General features: G+C 35.6%; 1 protein-coding gene across 5 annotated transcripts in view; it reads right to left on the bottom strand.

The window, feature by feature from the left end:
• LOC121381245 (dihydropyrimidinase-like) overlaps positions 1 to 18,522 on the bottom strand; it is a 130,255-nt gene that overhangs the window by 29,002 nt on the left and 82,731 nt on the right. The window contains exon 1 of one of the 5 annotated variants that reach the window (XM_041510479.1): positions 15,050 to 15,273. The exons of the other annotated variants lie outside the window; for them this stretch is intronic. Coding sequence (XP_041366413.1) covers positions 15,050 to 15,079 — 30 coding nt within the window. The 5' untranslated portion in view covers positions 15,080 to 15,273. Of the gene's footprint in view, positions 1 to 15,049; positions 15,274 to 18,522 lie in introns of those variants that run through there. 5 annotated transcript variants of the gene reach the window in all.

Below are 18,522 nucleotides of genomic sequence, written 5' to 3'. Positions count from 1 at the left end.
TAGAAAGGAAAAAAAATTCTGACAATCTCTTGAGGTAGAGTATCAAGTGGCCGAAACTCCATTGTATCCATTGGAATCTGTTTAAGGTAGAAACCAGATGGAATACATCCTATCTGAGCAAACATGCTGACTGAATAAGACACACATACTCATAAATCCTTTACAAGATTCCCTATTGATTGCAGGTGTGTTAAACACTAGTGTTTCTTAATTTTTTTTACTGTACACTAAAATACATACATGTAGTTTAAGATTTCAAGACATGCCAATTTTTTTTATAAAGATGAGTTATTTTAAATGTAAATCAAATTTATTACTTTTTAAGTACACATTAGTTTTTTACAAAAACACATCAAAGCTAGTTTACGGCATACTGAACAAGAAATACTGTTTTAGATAAAAATTATTTACTTAAGATCTTTTACAAATAATAAATGGACACTCACTGACAACTGGCTAAGATAGAGTACAACGGAAATACAACCGGATCTTTTCTGGTGTAAGATCTTGTAATACAAAATACAGTCTAACCAGCAGAATTACTAGTATTTAGTAGAGACATAGTCAAGCTGTCATCTGTGTCAAGGTTCTTAATGCTGGTCTCACTGCACAAGGGATTTCGAGAAAGTCAGTGCCTTGTTGTAACATATTTTAAAGAGATTACTTAAAACAATGTGTGACCACAAACATGTACATGCATTAACACTATGGGAGTTCACTTAATACTTAAGCATCTTCACACAATGGGTGTGACAAGACATACAAACTAGTGTCAAACGGACACCACAGGAACATCACGATGTGGTCTCTTAAGCCAACTTAATCCAGGCCTGTGACATCACACCATTTGTTCTAGCTGCAGATTATTTTTCAAGAATCTATAGCCTCATTTTTCAAAGATGGAAGTAAGGAAATGTTTTATTTAACAACGCACTCAACACATTTTATTTATGGTTATATGGCATTGGACATATGGTTAAGGACCACATATATACTGAGAGGAAACCCGCTGTCGACACTTCATGGGCTACTCTTTTAGATTAGCAGCAAGGGATCTTTTATATACACCATCCCACAGACAGGATAGCACATACCACTGCCTTTGATATTCCAGTTGTGGTGCACTGGCTGGAATGAGAAATAGCCCAATGGGCCCACCAACAGAGATCAATCCCAGACCGACCACACATCGAGTGAGAGCTTTACTACTGGGCTACATCCCACCCCAATGCTGGAAGTAATGCAAGTTAAAAGTTTTGTGCATTCAGCTCAGAGATTCGAACTCATGGCAGACTGAACATGGGTGACTGGGTGATCAGAACATTCAACTCAGAGATTCGAACTCATGGCAGACTGAACATGGGTGACTGGGTGATCAGAACATTCAGCTCAGAGATTCGAACTCATGACAGACTGAACATGGGTGACTGGGTGACCAGAACATTCAGCTCAAGAGATTCGAACTCATGACAGACTGAACATGGGTGACTCAGACTAGGTGATCAGAACATTCACCTCAGAGATTCGAACTCATGACAGACTGAACATGGGTGACTGGGTGATCAGAACATTCAGCTCAGAGATTCAAACTCATGACAGACTGAACATGGGTGACTGGGTGATCAGAACATTCAACTCAGAGATTCAAACTCATGACAGACTGAACATGCTGGGTGATCAGAACATTTTGCCAAATTATCTCAAAAATGCAAAACCTATAGTTATTTTACAACAAAATATCAATTATTACACAATTTGTTTTCACTGCAAACAAGTATAATGCTTTAGCTCGTGAGGCCACACATCTCCATCATAAGCCTTATAAACTTGTTAGCAGTGATAGTAATATCATTAGAGGAACACAATGAAGCCTGTCATTTAGCACATGTATCACAGTAATGCCAGCCATCAACTGCTAGGATTTTACTGGCCAAATTGTTCAGGGTATATTCAAAAGGATCCTGTTGATTTGGATTATTAGTTTTGTAAATATAGCTTGCCATTTAAAAAAAAAATAATCCATTAAAAATATATAATAGTGGTTAATGGAGAGTAATTATCTCCCTTAGCTGTTAACATGATGGGGTTTTTCTTTGGGGGGGGGAGGGGGGTGTTTTTTATAAATAGTACTACTAAAGTATTAAATAACAATACTGAAAATGCTAATAACTATGGCTCCACATAATCTAAGTTAGGAGAGCAATTAATTACAACTCTCCCCCCCCCCACCCCCCACCCCACCCCATATTTTTGTTCATGGCAAGGTCTGTTGTTAAAATAAAGACTTTGATGATAATTATATTTGAATTTTTTTTACCAATTACAATTACTTGGTAACTCACATGCAAAACATTATCAACTGATCACAAATACTTTGAGTTACTCACCCTTAGGCTAGAGTACCATCTCATTTTGATTATTATGTATCTATTCGGATGTGACAGCGTAATATGCACAATTATTATTTAGTAAAAAAACAACCACTTCAAACCCACTGGACTAGTCAATCTATTTGTACACGGCTCAACATTGACAGTAGGCGGGCAGCAAATGCCGTTGAAAATGCAAAATATGCTTTCTAAATCAGTTGCACATGCAGGTTTTGCTATCCATTCTGTTTTTGATAATTTCTCATGTTCAGAAGCGATAATATAAAACTTATGCTTTTACCCGTGTTTGTCTCAAGTTTTTCACATGGCTGTTAAAAGTTACACCATAACGACGCCCATTTTAATTAGTTATATGGTAACAGACATAGCTAAAGACCACACATATAATGCTGCAGCCACGCATGGGATCTTTTATATGCAGCATCCCACCGACAGGATAGTACATACCACTCCTTCATTACACCAGTTGTGGATCACTATAGCTGGCTGGAATGAGAAATAGCCCAATAGCCTATTATAGTGACATGCAATGATCCTAGACTGACCGCACATCAGGCGAGCGCTTTAACACTGGGCTACATCCCCACCCCCCCCCAATGTATCAAGGAGTCTAATTTCGAAAGTAAATTTTAACGCTGCATCTCTCATTCTAGCATTAGCTTCCATCTAAGATCTTGATGTCTGAGAAGCAAAGATTGTTGCTCACTACAAAAAAAAATATATTTCTAGCTTTGCTTGTAATTATCATTAAATAAATATTAGAATTTTTGTTATGTAATATTAATTTTTCTGTGCTTATAAATCATTTACCGTACAGTCTAATCTCAACCCTCTAACATCATGACAACGCATACAAACTGCATGCGTACATAATGTCAGGAAAGATTTGAGATTAGACTGTAAAGTTTTATAAGCATGAGCCCACTTTTTTTCAAACTGAACTAAATTAAACTGCTACAAGTGGTACCGGTAATGACACATGAAATGGTGATATGGTGCGGTAATGACACATGAAATGGTGATATGGTGCGGTAATGACACATGAAATGGTGATATGGTGCGGTAATGACACATGAAATGGTGATATGGTGCGGTAATGACACATGAAATGGTGATATGGTGCGGTAATGACACATGAAATGGTGATATGGTATGGTAATGACACATGAAATGGTGATATGGTGCGGTAATGACACATGAAATGGTGATATGGTGCGGTAATGACACATGAAATGGTGATGTGATGCGTGCTTAAAACATGGCTTCATGTAGACTGCAACATCATGAACAATAGTTGTACATACACACTAAGACAGGAAATGACCTACCAGCCATCTTATACCTAGCTGTTGAATTTATCAGTACTAGCTGTATGTTTGAACAGGAACTTGTGGTCTAACTGTCTAAACCAGGTGACCTTGAGTTAGGCAACATGTTAAAACAGATACAGCTATATAATGGCATTTTTATCATGCACACAATTTTTTTTTTTTTTTTTCTCAAATGTACTAGTACATGGTATACAAACTACAGGTATACTGAATAATAAAACAAACAAATAGTAATTTACTTTTTTTTAATTTATTTAAACTTATTCAGTTTAAATCCCAGTAGTATTTATGTCTATTAAAATTACCAAATTAATTGTACACGTGTTATAAACAACTATATTTAGAAAATTTGTTTCTAATTTTCATTATTATTCATACTTACCTAGCACAACAATAAAATATGTTTCTTTTGTTGATCAGTATATATATATATATATATATATATATATATGTGTGTGTGTGTTATATAACCTGCTGCTACATAGACTACTTCTACTAAATAGCAGGATCTTTTACATAGAGTTTTTCTACAAACTCTCAGGAAATCATTTAATCACAGATATACATCTCATCATTGGTCAGGTCTGGATACTATTGTTTCCAAAGCCAACTCCCCTTCCACCAACCCCTATCTCAAAAATTATTTCTTCAACAATGACAACTATTAACAAAATGTCATCAAAATAAAAACATTTTTAAACTATATATACTGAAAGCCAAAAGAAAAGCAAATCAAGGTTATTGTTAGGTTTGTAATTACACTAGGTTGACTTCATTACAAATGCTCATACAGTTTTACAAAATGATAAATGAATTCTCTTGCTCTCGGGGCAGGACGTAGCTCAGTGGTACAGCGCTCACATGTTGCGTGATCAATCTTGGATCGATTCCCGTCGGTGGGCCCATTGGTCTATTTCTCGTTACAGCCAGTGCTCCATAACTGGTGTAACAAAGGCTGTGGTATATACTATCATGTCTGTGGGATGGTTCATATAAAAGATCCCTTGCTGCTAATTGAAAAGAGTAGCCGAAGTGGCGACAGCGGGTCTCCTCTCTCAATAGCCGTGTGTGGTCCTTAACCATATATCCGACGCCATATAACCGTAAATAAAATTTGTTGAGTGTGTTGTTAAATAAAACATTTCTTTCTTCTTCCTTCGCTTGCTCTCAATATGTGTTAATCCTTTGTTACAAAAACAAAATATACTGTTATAGCTTAAAATTACATTCATGTTGGGTTTTTTCTGGGGGCAGGATCTAGCTGAGTGATTAGAGCTCTCATCTGAGGTGTTTGCGTCGTAGGACTAAACCACCTCAGTGCATACATTCTCTGATTGGGGGTTTTCACCGTCATAACCAGTATACCAGTTAAAAGTACATCTACAATGGAGGACTAAACCACCTCAGTGCATACATTCTCTGATTGGGGGTTTTCACCGTCATAACCAGTATACCAGTTAAAAGTACATCTACAATGGAGGACTAAACCACCTCAGTGCATACATTCTCTGATTGGGGGTTTTCACCGTCATAACCAGTATACCAGTTAAAAGTACATCTACAATGGAGGACTAAACCACCTCAGTGCATACATTCTCTGATTGGGGGGTTTCACCATCATATCCAGTATACCAGTTAAAAGTACATCTACAATGAAGGACTAAACCACCTCAGTGCATACATTCTCTGATTGGGGGTTTTCACCGTCATAACCAGTATACCAGTTAAAAGTACATCTACAATGAAGGACTGCAGAATATTAAGAACGATGGTCTGCCCATGCACGGATATGGATACACATCCGGCAAGGGAAGACAATTCTGCAGTGGAGGAGATGACTCAGGTTGTATAGCATAGTTGTTGTGCAAGTACAGTAAGTTGAATAAGACTAATAACCAGTACACAATGGCAGCTGATATATCAAAGGTTGTGGTATGTGCTGTCCTGTCTGTAGAAAATGTATATATAAAAGATCTCTTGCTGTTAATGGGGGAAATATAGCTGCCTTTCTCTAAGACAATGAATAAAAACTTACTATATTTTACATCCAATAGCTGATGATTAATAATCAATGAGCACTAATGGTGTCGTTAAACCAAAAAAACTTTAACTTTTGTAAGTGTTCTATATATGTTACAAAACAGTTAAAAGTTACCTTATGCCTCGTGTTCCCTTGCATTTCAAAGTTCTATATATGTTACAAAACAGTTAAAAGTTACCTTATACCTTGTGTTCCCTTGCATTTCAAAGTGTTCTATATATGTTACAAAACAGTTAAAAGTTACCTTATGCCTCCTGTTCCCTTGCATTTCAAAGTTCTATATATGTTACAAAACAGTTAAAAGTTACCGTATGCCTCCTGTTCCCTTGCATTTCAAAGTGTTCTATATATGTTACAAAACAGTTAAAAGTTACCTTATGCCTCCTGTTCCCTTGCATTTCAAAGTGTTCTATATATGTTACAAAACAGTTAAAAGTTACCTTATGCCTCCTGTTCCCTTGCATTTCAAAGTGTTCTATATATGTTACAAAACAGTTAAAAGTTACCTTATGCCTCCTGTTCCCTTGCATTTCAAAGTGTTCTATATATGTTACAAAACAGTTAAAAGTTACCTTATACCTCGTGTTCCCTTGCATTTCAAAGTGTTCTATATATGTTACAAAACAGTTAAAAGTTACCTTATACCTCGTGTTCCCTTGCATTTCAAAGTGTTCTATATATGTTACAAAACAGTTGAAAGTTACCGTATGCCTCGTGTTCCCTTGCATTTCAGACAAGAAGTCAATATATCAAACTGAGAAGATACCAAAATCAGGTAACAAGTCCAGCTTTCAGTACTATATTACCGATCTCAACTTTCCAGCACTTTGCTTTGGATAGCTCATGTTTGATGTTATCGAAAACTGGCTCTGCCAAATCTACATCTGCGTGGAACATTCACTGAATTGCTGATAGTGTTAGAATATTATCAGACCTGTTGGCTGGCAACATGACCAGCCCTAAATGTTATTGTGTCACAGTGTGCAGCCACAAGGTGCAAAGCAGTTTATTTTAAACCAACCACCATGAAAAGAGAATGTCAAAATGGCTTAGAAAGAAGCTAAATATAAGGCAGACATATTTAAAAAAACGTTTACTTTGCTATACTCAGAACCACATGTGGATTTACACACTGGATGGTCAGTTTTGTTGTTTTTACTTCTTTATTTAATTATTATGATTATATTAATACAAGAAAGAAAGGAAAAGAAAGGAATATGTGTTAAATGAGACATCATCAAATACAAATTCACTACAGTGTATATTTTGTTTTCAAAATCTTCATTAGCGATAATCCTACACGGTAGTAAATTAAAAATTGATTAGCAACTACCGTTTAATGTTTTAAAATTGCGTAGCTATCTTTGAAACTTGCATAGTGAATAGCAAAAATGTTCCCCGACAGCTTCATCTATATATATGGTTAATATGACACTTATTGGTCACTTCTATCGTGTGCTACCTGACAGCTTCATCTATATATATGGTTAATATGACACTTATTGGTCACTTCTATCGTGTGCTACCTGACAGCTTCATCTATATATATGGTTAATATGACACTTATTGGTCACTTCTATCGTGTGCTACCTGTAACTCAGAAATTATATTTTATATGCACTTCCCTAAAATTACACCTTCAGATTTCACAGTAACAATCATTTCCAGCACTGTCGGTAACATCACGGAATCAAAAATATTTGTTTTTTATGATTATTATATCGAGTACGACTATTTAACGAAAGTAATATAAACAGTGTCCAATGTGTTCCCATGATCACAAGGCACGGAACCTAAAAAGTGGTTCCCATGAAGTTTGAAATCCTATGGCCTGCAAAAGGCAGACAAGTACATATAATAATGGCCTTTGATATATATACTAGTCATGGGATGGGGACATGGCCTCGAGTCCAGGGTTAACTTTATGATCCATCACACATCAGGTGAGTGCACTACCACTGAGCGATATCCCACCCCAGTTACCAGCAGTTTGTTTAGTGTAACGACACCACTACGGCACTATTATTAATTCATCATCGGCTGTTGGATGTCAAACACTTGATAAATTTGACACATAATGGTCTTCAGAGGAAACCCATTACATTTTACCATTAGCAGCAAGGGATCTTTTATATGCTCTTTAACACAGGAAGAATAGCACATAACACAGCCATTGATATATCAGTCATGGGACATTGGTTGGGAACTTGGGACAGATAAAATTAAGTGGGATAATTGAGCAAGGCAGTCTCACAAAAACTTTTTCTTTGCTGTTACTCAGGACTTTTTTTTCTTTCTTTTTTTATCAACGATTTTGGTCTGTATTTCATTTATTTTCACATACTGTATTCAGAACTCACCATTTAAGGAGAGCTATCACTCCCCTGAGTCTATTGTTCATATGGTATAAATATTATAATATCTTAAATGGCTCCCAATAAAAAAAAATACTAAGTTGGGGAGCGATTAATCACTATCCTCAATTTTTTTTCACAGCGAGGTTTGTGTGTTCATAAATGGAAGCAAGAGAAAAACAAAAAGCCACAAATGAAGAAAGTGAGCTGCAGACATTTGTACGTGTCAGTCTAATAACAAACAATTAATTGTTTAAGTGTTGGCCTGATAGGGATAATTTTCAAACTGTTTGTGATGTCACAGGCACAGTTCAGTTAACAGGAAAAAGATTAATGTACATCTGACCTTAAAGTCTCTTTATAGTCTCATTCTGTTTATTAAATGGATATGTGATCTATAGCATACACAGTTTATAACATTAACAGTGACAGTCGGTGTTATGTTTCAAATGATTATGCTGACTAGTCATATAATGTAGATTATAGGTATACCACATGTCGCAATTACCATATATTAAACAATGTGTTATAGTATTTTTATGAGCCATCTCTTTAATATTAATATATTTGTTAATAAAAATATATTTCTTAATAAAAATATATTTGTCAAGAAAAATACATGTTATCAATATGTACATATGCATACTAATGTATAAGTGCATTCTTACTGACAGACCGGCCTCGGTGGTGTCGTGGCAGGTCATCGGTCTACAGGCTGGTAGGTACTGGTTTCGGATCCCAGTCGAGGCATGGGATTTTTAATCCAGATACCGACTTCAAACCCTGAGTGAGTGCTCCGCAAGGCTCAATGGGTAGGTGGTGTAAACCACTTAAACGGGCCAGTGATCCATAACCGGACCAGTGATCCATAACTGGTTCAACAAAGGCCATGGTTTGTGCTATCCTGCCTGTGGGAAGTGCAAATAAAAGATCCCTTGCTGCTAATCGGAAAGAGTAGCCCATGAAGTGGCGACAGCAGGTTTCCTCTCAAAATCTGTGTAGTCCTTAACCATATGTCTGACACCATATAACCCTAATAAAAAAATGTGTTGAGTGTGTCGTTAAATAAAACATTTCTTTCTTACTGACAGAAAAAGCCTTTCCTTTCCTTTTTTTAAAGATAAAAAAACCCAACAAAGACTGAGCCATCATAAACCGACAGAGACTGAGCAATCATAAAATCTAAGCAAAAGGCATGAACTGTCCATCTCTACTGAATGTTTGGGCACATATTTCCAGGGCTAATACTGGGGGGGGGGGGGGGGGGGGAACCATTTTTTAATAAAATTTTATTCAGTAAATTTTCTTGAAAATTATTTCAAATTTGTGATTAATTTTTTTTAATTTATTTAGTAACTACATGTAAATACTACATATTGTAACAATTTTGTATAATTTTTTATAAGCAGTATCTGAACCATCATCAGACACTTTGTCCAGGACAGACCAAAAGGAACCTTTTACCAGTCTATTTTACTGTATTTGACACCTAAACATATTCCATTCTCTCCACGCCATTAAACATCAGATCAATACTTGAGCATATAACACACGAAACGACTTACTAACAATACGTACACCATTAAAAGCAGGCTGGCTATCGGTGATCACCTTGCGGTCCCTTATTTCCTTCAGCTGTTTCTCCATGGCTATGGCAGTTTTTATAAGTGCATACAAAGTCATGATACTAACTTCATTTGTTGAACATTTTCTTTTCACAAATGTATTCCTTGATAAGCACACATGAATCTATAGGTCAACTTAATAATTTGCAAGAATCACAAATCACAAATGTATTTCTTAATGTATGTATGTTGTCAAAATGATTACTAGAATTCGGATTACTAAAATTCCAACCCTAATGAAGATCCTAGCATTTCTCCGAAGGGAAACAAGTAACACAAAACTGGCTCTTCAAATTAATAATACATGTTATTTATTTGATAAGAAAAATAAGCGGCTTGAAAAAAGTAACTATACTTTATTAAAGCAAATTTTTATGTTTATAAAATATATATATATATATATATATATATATATATATATATATATATAGAAATTAAGGAAGCAAGAAATGTTAATATGTAAAAACCTGGCAAGAAAATAGTACCTATTTGGGTCAGTCGGTGGATTCGTCCATCATTAAAAGCTAATTAAAGATCCCTACACATTTTCCATTAATAATGATATCAGATTTGTAAAGGTCCACCTTGCTTTGTAAGAAAAGCTGTCACATTAATGAACACATTAGATTAATAATGAAGTAACTGGTCAGTTAATCTGTTAACTGCTCTAGTTGTATCCGACTTTACATAATCATGGCTGACCACATTATGGACAAATATTCAGAAAATGCTTGGAATTCGATCATGTTTCTAAATATTTATGACCTTGATCCAGTAACTGACAAATGTAAGTATAGAAAGTTGCTTGTTGCTAACTGACATCATCAATCATGATGTATTTTTAGCAATTCCCTTTGAGCATTAAAAAAAGTCCTTTATATGTGTAGCTAAAGAATTTGGAGTACATATTTAGGTATAGGTACAATGACATATATGTATGTGTTTTATTTGTAAAATGTGTACAAATTAAACAAAATTTGTCCTGACCATTTCAGAAATTATTGCAGGATAGGGAGATAGAAAATGAATATTGTTTAATATTTCAAACTATGACAATTTGTCTTGTATATAAATTGTTATATACCATTTTGTGTGTGTGCATGTACACTGGCATAGCAGATGACCTTTACAGCCTGACACTTAATACATGCATCAACAAGCTATAATCTCTGTACCTCGTTTCAAGTTCAATCCCCATGGGTGGGCCCATTGGACTATTTTTCATTCCAGCCAGTGCACCACAAAGCCGTGGTATGTGCTATCCAGTCTGTGGGATTGTGCATATAAAATATCACTTGCTACTAATGGAAACATTTTACAGGTTTATTCTCTAAGACTATATGTTAAAATTACCAAATGTTTGACATCCAACAGCCAATGATCAATAATTGCTCTAGTGGTGTTGTTAAACAAAACAAACTATACCTTGTTTATAATGCAAGTTGCACATTCACCAAGCAGGCTAGCTCTGGGTCAGCAGAACATTTCACCAAATTATCTATTACACTTCAAAAATTGCAGAAACCCAGTTATTTTGTAACAAAATATCAATAATTACATGAAATTATTTCGCCAAATTATCTATTACACTTCAAAAATTGCAGAAACCCAGTTATTTTGTAACAAAATATCAATTATTACATGAAATTATTTCGCCAAATTATCTATTACACTTCAAAAATTGCAGAAACCCAGTTATTTTGTAACAAAATATCAATTATTACATGAAATTATTTCGCCAAATTATCTATTACACTTCAAAAATTGCAGAAACCCAGTTATTTTGTAACAAAATATCAATAATTACATGAAATTAGTTCGCCAAATTATCTATTACACTTCAAAAATTGCAGAAACCCAGTTATTTTGTAACAAAATATCAATAATTACATGAAATTATTTCGCCAAATTATCTATTACACTTCAAAAATTGCAGAAACCCAGTTATTTTGTAACAAAATATCAATTATTACATGAAATTATTTCGCCAAATTATCTATTACACTTCAAAAATTGCAGAAACCCAGTTATTTTGTAACAAAATATCAATAATTACATGAAATTATTTCGCCAAATTATCTATTACACTTCAAAAATTGCAGAAACCCAGTTATTTTGTAACAAAATATCAATAATTACATGAAATTATTTCGCCAAATTATCTATTACACTTCAAATATTGCAGAAACCCAGTTATTTTGTAACAAAATATCAATTATTACATGAAATTATTTCGCCAAATTATCAATCAAACTTCAAATATTTGCAGAATCCAAGTTATTTTGTAACAAAATATCAATAATTACATGAAATTATTTCGCCAAATTATCTATTACACTTCAAATATTGCAGAAACCCAGTTATTTTGTAACAAAATATCAATTATTACATGAAATTATTTCTCCAAATTAAAATACAATTTGCCAATTGTCTTTGAAATTCACAAATGGCAAATTTTGCGAGTGCCAGAGCTAGCCCTGACGAAGTAAGATGATCAATATAGTACGACACTAAGGAAACATTAATTCAATCATTCATTCACTTTTTCATTTTAAATATTTTCTGACATTACCAAATTCTTTCTGATATATAAAATAAAAATGCTAGTTTAACCAAGAAAGTATAAACTTTACTGCTGCCCTAAATGGCAAGAGTAAAGTAAAGTGATTGCTGATGCTAAATTAGTTTTTAAAAATTAAAACTACATTTTGAACACTTGTGACTATGAACAGTATAAACTTTGTTGCTGCCCGAAATAAGAGCGAATGCCAATGCTTAATTAGTCAAGAAAGTACACATTTTAAAGAGTAGGTAAAAAAAGGTTTAAACTTTGCTTGTGCTCCAAATGACAAGAGTAAATAAAGTGAATGTCAAACTGTAAAGAGCACTGGAAAGAAAACAAGGAGTGGTTGACTAATATTGGAGCTCCAAGTCTAAAGGTTACAAAACTACTTTCTACATTCTCATCTGGAGGGTGGGGGGCACGGGATGTAGCTCAGTGGTAAACTGCTCGCTTCATTCACACTCGGTCTAGGATCGATCCCTGTCGGTGGGCTCATTGGGCTACTTCTCGTTCCAGCCAGTGAACCACGACTGGTATATCAAAGACCATGGTATGTGTTATCCTCTCTGTGAGATGGTGCATATAAAAAATCCCTCGCTACTAATGGAATTGTTGTAGCGGGCTTCCTCTCTAAGACTATATGTCAGAATTACCAAATGTTTGACATCCAATAGCCGATGATTAATACTAAAGGTTACAAAACATTTTTTTTACATTCTCCTATTGGTTTGTATCACATCAGGACTATCTCTGGCACTTGCCAAATTTTCCAATCACAAATTTCAAAAGCAGTTGGCAAATTTTATTTTAATTTGGAAAAAATAATTTTATATAATAACCGACATTTTGTTAGAATATAACTGCCAGTTTCTTGGGGGGTTTTCAAGTTTAAAAAATAATTTGGTGAAACGTTCTGCTCACCCAGAGCTAGACCTGCCATGGTTGTTAACCGACAGATTATTTACTGGAGCATTAACAATAGCCAATGATTCACAGCATAGAGTTAAATACCGGTATAACGTTTTTATTCCAGCTATTGAAATCTCACATACATGTACAATCAAGCACAGCTGATTTCCAATAAAATTCTTTCAAACTGTCACATGATATGTACATGTACTACTGGTAGGATATTAACATTTATAAAACATTTATTTTTATGTGTTTTAGGTCAAGTTGGATGGGTGACACTTCTATTTTTAAATAGTTCCATGCTTATAATCAAATAGAGGTTCACAAATTATGCTATCCTGGACAACATCTCAGCAACATGTCCAGGAGAGGTAGCTAAAAATGTGTTGTTAATGGTTAATGAGAGAGGAGAAAGAATTCAACATGTGTCACCATGCTATTTGATAATTTATATGAAACAATCATTTAAAAAAAAAAGCAATAACTTAGTAATGGCTATGCTGGGATTCAAACCCGTAGCCTATGTCCTTTTAAAAGAAGTTTGTTTTGTTTAACTGGAGCACATTGATTATTATCGGCTAATGGATGTCAAACATTTGGTAATTTTTACATAGTCTTAGAGAGGAAACCAGCTACATTTTTCCATTAGTAGCAAGGAATCTTTTATATGCACCATCCCACAGACAGGATAGTGCTCACATACCATGGCCTTTGATATACCAGTTGTGGTGCACTGCCTGGAATGAGAAATAGTCCAGTGGGCCTACCAACAGGGATCAATCCCAAACCGACTGCGCATCAAGTGATAGCTTTACCAGTGGGCTACGTCCTGCCCTATAGATGTCCTTTAGAACGCTGCACCTGAACCACTTGGACATACATTCATATTACTAAAGGGACATTCCTACATTTGCTACATTGTAAGGTTTTTTCCCCCCGACTAATAAAATATTTCTACGATTAAACTTACATATTAAATATATTTTCTTGTTTAGAATATCAGTATCTGTATATTTAATGTGTTTCTGGTCGTCTTAATATTTGTAAGAAGCCCAAACTGGATTTTGTCTTCAAATAATTACGTATGTACGAAAAAAATTTTTTTAGAAAATAAAATAAAATTTAACTTAGTACAAATATTAGAACTATCAGAAACATGTTTAATATACAGCCACTAATATATTATGCAGAAAAATATATTTGCCATGTAATTAAAATCATTAAAAAGTCTGTTAGTCGATAACATCTTAAAACTTGCAGCAAACTCAGAAATGTTCCTTTAATTCAACATGTCTAATTTTTAAGCTTCATAATGGACTTCTTATGGACTGAACAAAAAATAGTTCATTATAACAGTGGTAGCCATATATAGGAGTGTTGGAATAAAATACTTTTTTAGTGTTTAGTACATATTTCTGAGATTATCTCTGGTGTAGGAAGCAGCAGTGATGGGTTTTATATATGTTTACATTAATATGCGTGCCCCCCCCCCCCCCATACACACACAAACAAACACTTTTAATTTTGGGGTGGGGGTCGGTACTAAAACCCTCAATAAAGTGAGGAACAGTAGGGTAGAGCAATTGATTAATTATATACTTAAATAAAATCTTAACCATCAGAAAAGAGAGGTCATGGGTATGTTAAATATAACACAAAGACTTCTTTCCACAAATTAGCCTTTAGAACTTAACATTCCAGCATAAACCATTTACGTAATAGTCAATAATACAATATGTATGCACACACGGACACATGCATGCACACATGTTCTATTTTAAAAGTTCAACGTGACAAATACATGTTCATACATGTATTGCTCTGTCTTCTTACCGTATCAGTAACGTTTTCTTCTTCTGCCATTCTGAACACAGCAATATTACATGTAACCACACAGGTGTGTCCACAAAGAAAACAAAATCCAATCCAAAGCTGTCCGGTACCCCTACACCTTTCCGTTGCAAGTGACCCACAAAATGGCTCAGATTTGAAATATCTGGAAGCCCGATACAAGTGACCTGTTGAAAAGCCGGCTTGCTTATAGTGCTACCACTGCTAGATGTTGCCCACCCTGTTTACTCAAAGGCTGACATACAAATGAGGAACTCTGAGGGTTCTCTGGGTGCATAGACAGCCTTTGACAATGAGGCTAGCGTGAGAGTGAACACACGTTAGCTTGCTCCCCATGCCTGAACAGATGTAAAGCCTGTAACCAGTCAATTGCATGTACCTGTGTGCAGGGTACTTTTGGTTTTAAACTCTTGATTAGCAATATTTCTAGTCCATTGAAAGTTTGTTTTGTTTAACGACACCACTAGAGCATATTGATTTATTATTAATCATCAGCTATTGGATGTCAAACATTAAAAAAAATTGGGGGGGGGGGGGGGGTATGATGGAGAGGAAACCCACTAGGCCTACCGTATATCACTGTATATCAGCAGACTGAATAAGCAAACCCTTTAGTTTTCTCATCAATATCTGGTACAAAAAGGTTGGTATGATTGTAAGCCGACTCAACTTTTATGTAGTTGAAATGAGAATTTGTTTTATTGTATTGTTTAATTAGAGGCATGCTAAACTCTGTGTGTGTGTGTGTGTACGTGTGTATGTGTGTGTGTGTGTGTGTATTTCTTTTCTTAGAGGGGTGGAATTGTTGTCTTTCCATGATCTGGGCAGATCATGAGATGATATAATCATCAGTTTAATTAATATATGTGTGTGTATGTATATATATATATATATATATATAAACAGCACTTTTACACATGTAAACCACACCATCAACATTTATTAAAACATCAATTCCTGCCAGAGATAGGATCTGTTTTAAGAATAAAGAAATAATTTGAGTAAAAAGAATTATGAGTATCTACAAACTATCACAAATAAAACAAAATAAACTTCCACCTTATTTAATGTTAAAACAATGGTTAATCTGCTACATAACCTTGATGCTGATCATGCATCTTCGGCTAACACCTAAGAGGGCTTTGAACCACAATGCCAATTCGATATGGCCTCTTCTGGTGAGTGTTATTCTAATTGAGGAATTTTCTTTATGGAGGCGAACTGGTTAAGCATGTGGGGGCGAAATGACATCCTATTTGGGGACGAACTGACTAGAGGCGAACTGGCTTGGTGGTGCAATGTCTGGTACCTGGGTTTGAAGCCAAGATTGACCAACAAGTTTTTGTTACTATCGCATTTTCGTACACGCCAATATTTTGTTGTATTTTCTTAGACGTTTTTTGTTGACTCTTCTTCTCATGATGGTATTTAGAGGCTTGAAAAGTTGGTTAACGGCGATACATGGTACATTTTGCAATTAGTAGCAAGGGATATTTTATATGCACCATCCTATAGACAGGACAGCACATACCACAGCCTTTGATATACCAGTTGTGGTACAATGGCTGGAACGAGCAATAGCCCAATGGGTCCACCAATGGGGATCGATCCTTTCAGCACTGGGCTACATTCTGTCCACTGTAGGAATAAATGTTTTATTTAACAATACCCTCAACACATTTTATTTTACGTTTATATGGTGTCCGAACCATGGTTATTCTGCTCTGGATTCAGTCACTGGCCATGTCAGGGTAGGGGTGTGATCTAGATCAGTTGGTAGAGCACCCGCCTGAGATGTGTGCATTGTAGGATCGAACCACCTTATTGGACCCATTATACGATTGAGCCCTTTTCTTTTCTTGACCCAACCAGCAGAGTTTGACAAATGTACTTGCCCAACACCCTGGGCTAGTGCTTTATTACATCGGGCAAGAGACAAGTGCAAATGTAGTACCCGATGGGCTAGTGGGTTTTAAAAAAATAGGCCCCATCTCCTTGTTCATTGTAAAAGCATCCTATTAACAGAAAATGGTTGATAGCTCAGTGTTGTCACATTGACTTCTTACCAACAGTAATGTCTATCTTTTCACTTCAGTAATAAAATTTATAGAACATTTTCTATTTAATCACTTGTTGTTTTTGTTTACGTAAATATTCTAATGGATAGTAATAACTGTAATTTTTCTACCCTCTCCCAAAAACCGTACTATGCAGTTATCAAAGCGAATCACATGATTTCGAACTCAATTAATCAGACTGATCTATTAGCAGACATGACTGAGATACATTGTTTATCGTTTACAATGTTCAAGTTTATTTGTAAATTCCCCATCTTAAATAGGATGCCTTTTGAGTTAGGACAGTCTTCGAGAACTAGCAATATATATTGTCAACATCCCTAACTGCGTTATACTTCAAATTATGTTTGTTTCGTACAATCAACATCCAATTTTTAACAGTCTGCTTCACAATATTCCAATATACATTGGCATAGCAACAGCAATGGTTTAAACTTTTTATATATTTATACATATGTGTGTGTGCACACTCACACACACTTTTTGGCACCTTCCTATGCCTGTGATATATACACTGCTACACTTGATCCAGAAGGAAACACGCTTTCACCATTACAGTGTACTCTTACTGTCTGCCAGCAAGGGGTCTTTTACATACATTTTCCCATGTTAAACTAGTTGTGGATCACTGGCTGGATGTGAGACAAAGGAGAAAGGTCAGGAAAAGATGGTATGGAGACATTAATTATCTTCCCTTGTTTAAGGAGATTATACCTGGATTATCCTGTCTATAATTAAACAGTCTGGCTATAGAATGAACCACAGCCAGTATAAAAACACACAGAACTCGTAAGCACTATTATTAATTAACGAGCTACTCTCGATTCACTAATGTCAAAACCTATATTAGCTCTGCCATTTTCCTTTTGACCGACCGTTCAAAATTGCGCCCAAATTCCTCAATCAAAATTGCGCACCTTTTCTCTTTGGCATATTAACTGCTCCATTCAAAATTCCATAGCACCACCACCACCCCCACCCGCCTGCTACTGACCTTGGTTGGGCTGCTGGTGCTCCCTTGCACCTGCCAGTGCAGGCAGTCCCCCCCACCCCCCCCCCCCACCCCCTTTCCTGTCATGGATGGAGGAGCCAGCCGAGGCCGGCTCTTGTGCCCATGACAGGCGTGCGCTACAACAGCTTGTTTTGAATGTGCACGTAAAACCCTATGACCTGACAACACACATCATGCAGTGACAAACACAGGAGTGGGTCACACTACCCGTCTGGCTTGAATACCAGTCTATTGTTCAGTTCCATCCAACTTCAAGTGCATTTGTTTGGCAGACAGATTTAATGAGGTTGTCTGTGAACGACACCACCCCTTTATTATAATGAATAACAAAGTAATTGTACACAGAACACACAATTTGCTTTGTG

The sequence above is a fragment of the Gigantopelta aegis genome, chromosome 9, assembly GCF_016097555.1.
Source record: "Gigantopelta aegis isolate Gae_Host chromosome 9, Gae_host_genome, whole genome shotgun sequence".
Lineage (NCBI taxonomy): Eukaryota > Metazoa > Mollusca > Gastropoda > Neomphalida > Peltospiridae > Gigantopelta > Gigantopelta aegis.
Note: the sequence above shows the minus strand (reverse complement) of the source record. Positions and strands in the feature narration are given on the sequence as shown.